Source organism: Pseudopodoces humilis, chromosome 13, assembly GCF_049639895.1.
Source record: "Pseudopodoces humilis isolate 2021_Gansu_Grassland_sample_001 chromosome 13, ASM4963989v1, whole genome shotgun sequence".
NCBI lineage: Eukaryota > Metazoa > Chordata > Aves > Passeriformes > Paridae > Pseudopodoces > Pseudopodoces humilis.
In genome coordinates, this window is record NC_142212.1 from 3,452,802 (window position 1) to 3,464,688 (window position 11,887).

Here is an 11,887-nt window from a genome sequence, read left to right on the forward strand (position 1 = left end):
CCCACCTGCCATCTTGCCCTTGCTCCTGTGTTTATCATAATCTATAACACTTCAAGCATTCATTTACTATTTACTCTCCACTTAAACTCTCTCAATGACCTCTCTCCTTAACAATCACCTTTTTTCTTACTTCTCCTGTTACTTAAGTGTTTTACTATTTACTCCTGTTCCTTTACGAGCTCTAACTCAGCTCATATTTTGGCAACTCTCAATAGATCCCTCTCCTTGACCTGAAAAACATGGCTTTCCCCTCAAATATTGAAATACCTATGAAAAGCTCCTGTCCTTGCATTACAAAGAAAACCAATTGAGACCCAAAAACAACTCTACGTGCTCCAACTACAGTTCACAAAGTCTTCAGCCTCAGCCAAATCAAAATCAATTTTTGCTGGGACTCTGTTTAGCATCTCTTTTGCCCAAGGGCTATTTCCCTGCCAAGTTGCTGCTTTTGCTCCCACCCATTTCAACATTCTTCAGACTGTTCAAAATTCAAGTGTCTGTGAACCCAATCTGCATTTATAGAAAGGTAGAATAAGAAGTAATGCCATGATCAAATTCAAATTCTAACACAACTTATTTGAAGAATAAACAGGTTTTTCTGCCAGTTCTACCCCTAAAACTCTAAGGAGACAGTTTCAGGTTAAGTGTGGAAAGGAAGGAAGTGCCACAGGGACATCTAGAGATGTTTATACTCTAGATAAGTAGTGGGGTTTGTCTCTGACTGTAATTAGCCAATATTCCTAAAGGTCATTATGCAGCCAAATCCTCACTTGTTCTCTCCAGAGCTGAGAAATCCCTGGAGTGGATTTGCAGCATTCATGTGCCTTGGAGACTTCCCCAGGTGAAGGTGTATTTTTGGGGGGCAGTTATATAAACAGCAAACCCCTTTGGGCAGGAGAGCTCCTTTAGGCAGCCCTAGAGAATGTACCAGCAACTCCTTCTCCTTGGGAATTTGGGTGGGATGTGAAAATTGTGTGGCACAAAATGAAAACCAAAGGGACTCCTCCTCCTCCTCCTGCCACCAGCCACTGTGTCTCACTCAGGTAATCCTAAACCACCCAAGCACACTCCTGTGCCATTGATCCTGTTCTTTAGGTCCTAAACCACCCCAAGCACACTCCTGTGCCATTGATCCTGTTCTTTAGCCCTGAGCATCCAAATGAGGAGCTGTGCAGGGCCATTTTCCATGGTAAAATCCTGCATTTGACCCTGGATCCCTGCAGTGTTTGAAGCCAGCCTGTTTGCAGATCAGAGGTGCAGCACAGGACAACATGCTTGTGCTACAAGAAGGTGGTAGGAGGGTGAACTTGTGGGCTGGGCAGTGAAGGGAAACAGAAAATCAGCAAGAGGGGTGAATCCATCTGCAGGACAGGTCTGGTCCAGCAGCTCTGCTCAGAGAGGAGCTCCCACAACTGCTCTGGCACCACCTTGCAGAGGTGAGAAGAGCAGTCTGCAGCTCATTTGCCAACAAGTGATGTTCCAGAAGGAGCCTGGGTTTTATTAAAGGTCTTGGCTCAGGGTAGCAAACAAGGCTGGTTCAAAGCCTGCCTTTAATATCAAGTATCAAGGTTTCTGACTGTCTGAAAGAAAGACTCTTGAAAAGGGCTGGATTACTACAGACCATTGAAAAACCATGAGTAAGATTTCTCAATTAGGAATGTAATGCTAATTAGACTTTTTGGGTCAGCCTGGGTGGGTTGGCTAATTAGCCAAAGTAATATACCCATGTGATTGGCCTGGAGTGTGGGTGAGGTTCCTGGAAGCACCAGGTGATATCTGGTGAAAAAAAATAATAAAAAAAAAAGGATGTGTGGGTGGTAAAATCAGGACAGCTGCAGTGACTGGAGAGGGGGAACTACACCTTCAACAGAAAATGCACGAGGCTCTCAACTCTCAGGAGAGCTGAGGGAAGAATTAGCGAGCTCCTGTAATGTTTATTGAGAGCTTTGTTTAGGATAAAATCATTTCTTGGTGAGATGAGAGATATCAGATTGTGAAAAGGCTGGTGCTGCCGTGTGGAGTCAGTGCAAGGTGTGATAAAACACAAAACATTTCGGTGCAAATGACAGATTGGCTCCAGCCTCGAGGCACTGGCCAGACAGAGGCCCTGCAGATGTTGCTCTAACATTTAAGTGGATGTGAATTTAAACTGCCAGCTGTTTCTAAATAAAACACGACTTTTACCTACACAGTCTTTTGTTTGAGTGGAAAAAGGATAAGGCTCATATCCTCCCTGGCCACCCAGTGCCACTGCAGAGAGCCCTGGGTTGGACTGGGGCCCTTGGGAAGGGTAGGGAGCTCATCCTGTGCTAATCATGATAATTATAAGATACGGTGTGTGCTTTCTAACAAACCCACGTGGTGTGTTTGGGCCTCCAGAAGGAACTCATGCAGTTCTTGAAGGCCCAATCTCGGAGGTTTCCCTCCCAGAGCTCTGTGCACGTCCCGGTGCCCCAGGAGCAGAGCGAGGGGTTCCAGGAGCTTCCCAGCTCTGGGACAGGGCAGGAGCTGCTCCTCCAGGGCTCCTTCTCAGCTTCCCACTCTGGGCTGATTGCCCTGTTCCCCACGGAGCTCCTGGTGCGAATGCAGGGAGCGCGTTCTCCAGAGTGGATACGCGGATCCCTGAAGGTGCCCAGGGAGCGCGGGGCTCCCGCGTGAGGCTCTGAAAATCACAGCAAGGAGGGAAACAAAAAGAGAGGGCTCCAACCCACTCTGGAGCACTGGGACATTCTCTGGTGGCTTCCTCCAGCCTCACAAAATTTTCTTATTTTCTACCTATCTACCCCTTTAGTGATGCTCACCAGGAACTGTGTAACTGGGTCAGGTAAATCAAGGAGCAGAGTTTGTGTGGATCACTTTTACCCTTCCTTTGGTCTCCTGCAGGTTGGTAATGCCGAATAATGAGAGTTTTAGAGCTGCCCTGTGTCCTTTTGTTTATGCAGCTAAAGCAGACACAGCAACTTGCAGCAGCTGCATGCACCGGAGAGCTGCTGTGCCATTTGGAACTCGACAGCTGCATTGCTGGGCAGGAATTCAGAGCACTGGGAGCAAGATTTATTCCGTAAATAAAGCACTAGGAGCGAGATCAAATACAATTCTATCAGAAAAAAAAACCCAGTAAGCTCTGCAAGAAACACGTTTAATTGATTTTGCATTTGCTCTTTAATAAATTCTGCGTTTTTTTTTCCTCTTGACAGACGGCAATTTGGTTTCTGGATCCTTAAAAAAAAAAATCCTAAGCTATTACATCCAATGATTTAACATCTTTCACGTTTCAAGATATTAGAGATGGGCCTAGGACACAGTTTGGATTCAAATACTATTCCCAGAGGGTGTTCTGCTCCAAGGTTTTGATTCAGGCCCATCTTTTCCTTTCACAAGTATCCATGTGAAAAGGATGCTGCCAAATAAACCTCCTGTTTTGAAAAGTGAAGTATTACATGTGTTTCTAATAACATGTCAGATGGAGAAGCATGAAGTCATTTCAATTATTTTTATTATTTGTCTGTGGTTTTTGCTTTCTTCTTCCATTTTGCTTAGCAAAACAGTGAAGCTGGAGCAGCCCACCTCCCTCCCCACTTACAGCCAGCAAATCAAAGTGAAACTGTCACTGGCAAAACTCCTGCTGTGCAAACGCTTCTGGATACAAGTGAACATTGTTAAAAATAAATTATTTCTTAAATTACACAAAGGTATCTGTTGAAATCCATTTCCTCTCCAGTCTGTCCTAAAAAAAAAAAAGAAAAGAAAAAAAAGAGCGCAGAAGCATTGAGATACAAAAAAAAAATGGTTCCTGGGAACTGAGGATAAAGTCCTTCCCCAAATGGAGGTAAGGTTGGGAAGGCACTCCCCGCGTCCTGATCACATGATGCAAAGGGAAAACAGTTTTTGTAAGAGCTCAGCCTTGGCCTAGGCCAGGATTCATATATCATGTCAGGCAGCAACTAAATTAAAAAATGGTATCTGGAATAAATTTAAAGTATATGTTCAGCCCCAGCAGTAAAGAGTTTTCTAATGAAAATAAAGACAAATTAGTGGAAAATTAAAACTGAACTACTCTAATTTTTTTTTTTTTTTTTTTCTTCTGTTTTCAAATGTATTTTCCAGAGTGGATCACTAAAGGAGCCAGAGCCAAACAAAATCCCACCTCAGCGACCACCACCTCAAGGTTGTTTACAGTACATTCTCGACTGTAATGGCGTTGCAGTAGGACCAAAACAAGTCCAGGCTACTTAGATAAAGGAGACCAAAAGCAAGGGTTAAAACAGAGATGAAAAGCGAAAAAACAATTTTAAAAAAACAAAAAAAGAAACCAAATTGAAAGCAAAGAAACAAACAATCCTAATGCAAGCATCCCAGTTTTGTTTGATTTGCCATTGTTTCAGTGCTGACCTGGACTGTGTTTTTTCTATGCAGTGTCAACTCTCCCGTCTGGTTGTTTCCTTGTTCCTGTCTGTGCGTGTAATGCTTTCCAACCTTCCTCTGTAAAACTTGTGATTGCAGGGCTGCTGTCAACAGTGTACAAAGAATGTGCCTCTCTAGAGCCCACTGTACATCCTGGATGGTTAGACAGTATTTTTGGAGTATTCGATATCGTTCAGTAAAATCCCCCGAGGTGCAAAGCCCCCGTCCCTTTGCTTACTCTGTGAGTGTGTGCACACTGTACTCATAGCCTTTATTTTTCTGTGCGTGTGCATGACAGATAGGTAGGTGATCCAGAGATATTTTTAAAAGTCTAGATTAGGATTTGCTAGTGAGGCTTTTTATTTATAATTTTATAAAGTTTATTGACCTTTCAGTTTTACTTATATGCGAGTGGAAGTCTGCTATTTCGGGGACTCCATGAAATACAGTTCTTCCCAAGGAATATTTAAAATATCTTCTATTTTACATACTGGTATTCATATTTTTAGTAATTCTGCATTAAATTATTAGCTACAAAGCTATGTAAATGGGCCACCTATGTGCAATATCTCAGTGAAAGTGTGAGTATTTAATGTATCCTATTTCAATTAAGTAGTACCTTTTGTTGTCATTCTGAATTAGAAATCTATGGAGATTTTTAATGAAAACTAATGCAAATACTTTCAAAAAATCTTATACTTACCTAAGATTTAAATCCCAGGTTATTTAGTGAGAAGTACCTCAAGGACTGTTAAACTTCCTGTAAGAACTCATTTCATTGCAAATACTGAGAAGTGAGGGGATGGCAGACCGAGGTACCTTTAACCAGCTGAGGATCCTGGGTATAGAAAATGCAAGACAGAAAATGTCAGTGGTTTTCTTTACCAACTCAGGTCTCCTATTTTACACCTACAAGTATCCAGAGAGCTGTAAAGAAAATCCAGCCCCGACGTTATCCACATAAATAGGGTTTCTAAGAACTGCTCGACATCAAACATGCAAAAAGGACTTGAGGTGCCTGACAACTGCTAGATTTTCTGTAGGTAAATTCTTTGTGATTTTTACATAAGTGATTTCTAATGCCATGCTATGAGAGCTCCACGGGCAGGCAGTCGATCTGTTGTGAGAAATCTAGCCTAGAATCACAAGCTGCACACTGCTGGCATACCAGAAAGCTGAGTTGCAAGCGAGCCACAAAACTATAATTTTCATCTTGAATATGTACAAAGATGAGTAGTGGCCATTAGTTTAGTGCAAACAATTATGTTTAAAGGGAAAACAGCCTGATGTTCTACGTCTGTTTTCCCTGCAAACACTGGAAAAAGTTATCAGTGAGTCTCATCATTCTTAGTGTTTCTTTTATTTGTATGAGCTGGCTGGTGAGATGAGAATTAAGGTATGCATTATTAGCTATTTAAATGTTTGTGGTAAGTGCTACTGTTTACTACTTATCAGTAAATTACATGATATTTTGCTTTAGTGATCAGCATTTGTCTGGGTCAGTGATCATTCCAACGGTGGCATTGGCTATTTTGTTCTATATCGAGGAAATTCCACCCAGAAATCAGGTTCACAAACCCTTTCCTCCAGACACCCTAAAAGAGAACAAACCATACTGCCCTGGGGTGGAGAGCTGAATCTGATGACTGATTTTCCTTTTGAGCAGTTGGTATTTTTTGCATGGAGTAGTGCCAGTATTCACAAGTGCTTTTCACACGACATTTGTGCGTTGTGTGTTGTGTGTGTGTGTGGAAGACCTGGGCTGTCTCAGACAGGATTCCAGCCTGTTCCCTGGGAAGGATTCGCAGGGGCACACACAATTCCTACATCCCACAGCCAAGAAACAAGCCAAGATGTCTCTCTGCATGTCAGCATGCTTAGGTGCAATATTGTGGGTAACAGGGAACAGATGTTTTACAGTGTAGGCTTAATGTTCAGTTCTGTTGAGTTATTTTTGGTAAAAGTTTCTTTCATGATTGTTGCCTTTTGTACAACCCAGCTGCAAGAAAGTGAGCAAACGCTGGAAATGTGACAGCAGTATATCTTTTATGTGAAATCTCTTGTACAGCTTAATGTGCAATAAAAGAAAGTTATATCTGTCTTCAGTGTAAAGTTTCTGGCATTCAAGCCTGTACGTACAAGTGGGGGAAAGAAACCTTTCTGGTTTTCAATATTGAGTGAAAGGAGACTAATAAGAAAAGGCTCCTTATTAAGATGTTGCAAGACCATGTTATCACCTTCAAATATTTCCTACAAAAGTGGTTCAAATTAATAAACAATGAAGGCACATTCCTTAACATTCAGTACGTGCTATTTATCTTTCTACACCACAACACACTGCTACAACTGTGTTAAAACTCACTGAGGCATTAGCACGTGCTGTCCTCACACACACACACACACACACTGGAATTTGTGCAGTGAGGGGAAAATTAACCATAAAAGCAGTCTTAAAACAAAGAAAAATAACGTATTGCAGCAGTACATCTAGAGATGAAGGTTTGCTTTTAGAGACCTGAGCAGAATAAGTGTTTTACTTGCACTAAATATCTGTGCAAGACTAAGAGTTCCCAGGTATCCAGAAGGTCTAGCTCCAGTTGTGTTCTTTGATATTTACAACAGCTCTTGTCCTGAGTGAAGCATTATACAAACACTCAGAATGTCATCCCATCCTTTCTCCCCTCAAGTCAGATGCCCTGAGTGCATTTTCATACGCAAGAGTTAAAACTGAGTTATAACAACCATGAGTCCAGGAAACCCCAGTCAGACCTGGGAGCTGAGATACAAGCAGCAAGCCCTGATGTCTGACACAGCATTATTTCAGTCAGAAAGCAGGGAAAAAAGCCCCACTGGATGATGCTGTAGCTCCTTTCAGCCATGGATTTCACAGCCTGAGTCTCTCCTGCACGTTGTAGTTTCACACTTCCCGCAGCAGTTTGCCAGTAAAGAGCCTTTCTGGTAAAGAGTTAATAGTGACTTTCTTGTGTTTCTTGTAATGTTCTTGACATATCTCACTAAGGGGTTAAGTAAGTTATGAAAATACTTTCAACTAGCCAGAAAATTTCAGCATGAGATTGTTTTACTGCTGTAAGAGTGAATCTAAGAGGAATATTACAGAAATGATTTTAAGACTTTGGAGGAAGAAAACTGCAATAACTACACAGAAAATAGTGAATGTCTTGCTGAATTAGATATTATTACTGTGTTACCTCACAGCCTCTCCTTGACTTGGGCCAAAGCTGTTCTGGGTGTAACTCCATTGATTTGGTTTGAAGTCAGTACCTGGGATAAATTGGGTGCTATTTAGCAATTTTAAGACTGATTCATGGGGGCTCCAAGCAGGTTCCTAATGAGTGTGAATAGTGCTATTGCCTCCATGCGAGCACACGGGAGTAGCCTTTTGCCTCGAAAGTAGAGTTAATCACATTGCAGAGGGTGATTTTAAAGTGTTGGATATGAAGTCTGAATAAGGCCTCTTTGCAACGATAACATGATGAAGTTTTTCTTGTACTGAACCTAGGGGGCCCAGTGCATCCCCAAGGAATGCAATCCCAAAGCCAGGAGCCATTGCAGCCCCAGCGCGTGTTCCCCGCGGGGCAGGCAGCAAAGCCCGCAGCCTCGCAGCCCCAGCGCCCGCCCGGACCCACCACCCAGCAGCCACGGCCCCAGGCCCAAGGTCCTCCCAGCTCCAGGTTATCAAAGGAAGCAGAGCCACAGCCACAGCCCCAGCCAGAGCCACAGCCTGCGCCACAGCAGAAGCCTCAGTCGCATCCGCAGCTTAAGTAAGCGTCGCTTTATCCGCTCTTCTTCTCGCAGCGCAGCTTTTGTGTAACTGGGATTTGGGGGTTGTTCTGACAGCCAGGGGGAAAATGAATATGTTGTTCCCAAGTTGAAAATGAGGTTAAGTAGTTCAAAAAGTTCTTAATCCCTGGTAATGGGGGTAAAGTAAGCCGCTTGCATTAGTTCTAGCCTAAGCGCCACACAGAGTTCTGTCTGCCCTTTGCACAATTTCTGCCCCAGCCAGGTCTGAAAAAGCATCATCTTTCTTGTCTTTGTTTCCTCCTTTTGGTGCCACTGACTCACGGGCTGGGTGTGCTGTCAGCCTGCCCTCCAAGAGGAAGTCTTATCTCGTTCAACTTTTAACCTTGCAGTCACTGAGACAACAAATTCCCGTTTCCAAAGGCACAATCCCAGCTGGATAATGTTGGACAGTGGCTACCAAATTGGTTCTTTATGCTGCCCTTGGCTGTGCAGTGGCACTGCCTGAGTGCTCAAGCCCTGCCCAGAGAAGGCTGCACAAAACTCAAAAAAAATAATTTAATAAATGGTTGTCCCACTTCTGGAAGATTCCTTACTGATTTGCACCCAGTAAGGAATACGGAAAAATCCCCCCTCAGAGCTCAAACCCAGCCAACAGAAACCTCAGGGAAGCATCAGCAGAGGTGTGCAGTTTTCCAGCACAGCAGCCCTGACATTGCCAGGAGAACCTCAGACACATCTTAGTCTGGTATGTACAAAGACCTGCACGGAGTCTTTGTTTCCTCCAAGGAACACAGATCCCCTTGTTCCTCCCACTCCTGTGCTAACACCAGTGGGAAACAACCCTGGGTCCTCCCCTGAGCCCAGCTCAGTGCCAAAGAGATCCTGGATGACGGCACAGTGCAAAGAGGACAATATTTTCCTTGCCTCCCTGGGACAATGCATTTCTTTATTCTGTTTTTTAATCATAAACCCCAAATTGATTCATCCGTCATTTAAGATGATGGAGAACAGAGAGATGGATTTTTAAAAGCAAGATGGAAATCAGTTTATAGTCTGAAACTTAACTTCTGATGTTGAAGAAAAGCAGCCAAGAGCAGTTACAGGAGGACCCTGCCACATGCTGTTTCCCAGCTTTCTCCTTCAAGCTTTTTGTTCGCATCCAGATGCATTTTTCTCTTCTTCAAATGGAAGAGTCTCTCTTGAAAATAAAATAACAAAGGAGAAATGAAAGTTTTTAAGACACAAGCCATAATAAGAGCAGCTTTCTAACTTTCAGAAGCAGCTTTAGGTCCACACCAAGGCTCAGATCTCCTGCCTGTAGGATTAACTTTATTTGCATGTGTATGCTTTGTATTCACCCACATGCTGTTGCCTAACCTGTATGTACATGTTATTAATCTGTGAATAAATATTTAATTAGGCTACTTATTGTGTTACTAATCAAGTCAAGTGCTGCTTCCCACCCTCCCTCTTTCAGTGAGTACAAACAAACATTTATCAGTCTATTCTCATTAGCACAACTATAATTTATGAAAAACCTAAAATGCCTGCAGCACTGTTTGCTGTACATTATTAGTTTAGAAGGAGAGAAGCTGCAAGCCGTGAGGAGTCTGAGACAATCTGAATAAGGAAAGTGCTTCAGTTTTACTAGAGCCAAAACTGAAATCTATTGTACTGAGATGAAAAATGAAATCAGGTAACTCATTTTACCAACGTAGGGACGTCTTTGTAAAAAGCTGATTACTCCTTAATGTGCTCTATTTCAATTCAAGCCTATTTTTTAGATGTTATTTTGTCTGACAAGTCATGAGTTAAAGTTTTAAACTTTAGCTACTTTCCTTCTTGTTTTCCTTGTAATGTTTTTCATGCTTTTGGGAACTTACACAGGACTTACATGATAGCACTAAGAATGGAGTAGCATTGCCAGGCACTGCCTGTAGAAAAGAAAAAATATATCTGATTTGAGGTATTTTTTTCAAAGATATAAAATGTCTTTAAGCCTCTATGAAGGATCTGATGTTCAATACATCTAGACAGAGGGAGAGCACATTACAATTTAGGATTCAAGCTCTTGTAAAATACCTGATTTTTCTCTGTGCACATCTGTTTGCAGCCTCACCAAAACACAATTATTAATCACCCCTGTTGGGTTGTGATTTGGATTTGGTAGCCAGGTCCACATTTTCCTCAAGGCTCCAATTCACACCATCCAATTCAGATCTGTAGAAAGAAAACAAAACCCCGGTGTGTTCCTTGAAAGAAATATTATCCTCAAGTCTTGCTCTGAAGTCAGGGGCGCATGGTTGTGTGGGACATAACTATTGCTGGTGGCAAAAGCCCATTTTTGTCCAGTCTCAGGGACAATTTCCCCTCTTCTCACCACTGACCCGGGTGTTCGGGGGGTGGAGGCTGGGGGACAGCGTGGCCATGCAGAACTTGTTGTGTTTGTGTGTTGCAGCAAGTCGCAGTCCTTGACCAACGCCTTCAGCTTCACAGAGTCCTCCTTCTTCAGGTCGTCCGTGAACGAAGACGAGGCCAAAGCTGAGACCATCCGGAACCTGAGGAAGTCCTTTGCTAGTCTGTTTTCTGATTAGGCAGCTTCGTGTCCACCTGGTCGAGTCCGACACCGCCGTGAATGTCCCATAGGTTTTGTTCTCCCTGTGCCAGTACCCTTCTCTACTGTGCTCACTGTTGTACCAAGCAATATGTTAAACCTACAGAAACACAAATAAATAGCAGGAGGACTTTGGTGAGGGAGATGCCATCCAGGAACACGTAAAAACGCCTGGAAAGAAGGAAGGGTTCCATTGCTCCCACAGAATGTCCGATTCTAAGGTCCTTATCCATTGTAATTTTGTGGCCTTACTGTGACTGAAGTATATAATCCTATTTGAGACTCCTTTGTAGAATTGTGTTAATAAAGCATTGAGGAATGGGTTTCTCCTGGCTTTGCCCATTTCCAATGCCCTGCAATGCATGTGTATTTCGTGTGTAAATGTTTTGTACTGCACAAGTATGGTCTTGACTTGTTCTTGCCTCCCCCATTCAGGAGGCCATTCACACTGACATTCTCGTCAAGCCACGTAAATAATGTGAGAAATTGAAGCAGTTTCTTCCTCCTCATCCAATCCTTCCATCAGCTGGTTGTGGACTTCTGATGTATTGCTGGGAGTTATCAGTACACTAAATGTCATAAATAGAGTGTATATGTACTACTGTATCTCCATATGTCTATTTAAAGAATTTATTTCCAGACTGTAACCATAACTGGGTTTAGTTGCAAAGAATATGCATGATGTTCCCCTTATTTTTGTGAACACCTTCTAATAAATGTAAAGTCCCATGCCTGATTTAAAAAAAATGTCTTCTACAAAGCTTGTTCTGACATCAATATATATTGTCTATTTTGACTGATATCAAGAGGGTAGCTTTATGATTATAAAATATTTGGACACAAATACAGCTGTAAGAAAATAAACTATCACAATGAATTCCTTTGTTGAATCAGCATTATAAAAGAAACACCCTACAAATTGTAGGAATCACATTTACATTTTCTACTGAGTTGTGTGTTTTGAAAATATTTCTCTGACTCGTGCAAACAGAATTGATCCCAGTCTTTGAGGCAGTAGCAGCAGTTTTTAACAAAAGTCATCTGAATCAATCTGAAGCTTGTTACTAATCTCTAGACCATCCATTTCCAAACAATTTTCATGTCATT

The 11,887-nt window shown here is 42.4% G+C and overlaps 1 protein-coding gene across 1 annotated transcript in view; it reads left to right on the forward strand.

The window, feature by feature from the left end:
• Positions 1-11,657, forward strand: part of SYN2 (synapsin II) — a 155,615-nt gene extending 143,958 nt beyond the window's left edge. The window contains exons 11-13 of the mRNA XM_005531811.3: positions 4,108-4,168; positions 7,925-8,186; positions 10,625-11,657. Coding sequence (XP_005531868.2) covers positions 4,108-4,168; positions 7,925-8,186; positions 10,625-10,760 — 459 coding nt within the window. The 3' untranslated portion in view covers positions 10,761-11,657. The remainder of the gene's footprint in view (positions 1-4,107; positions 4,169-7,924; positions 8,187-10,624) is intronic.
• The last annotated feature ends 230 nt before the right edge of the window (positions 11,658-11,887 follow it).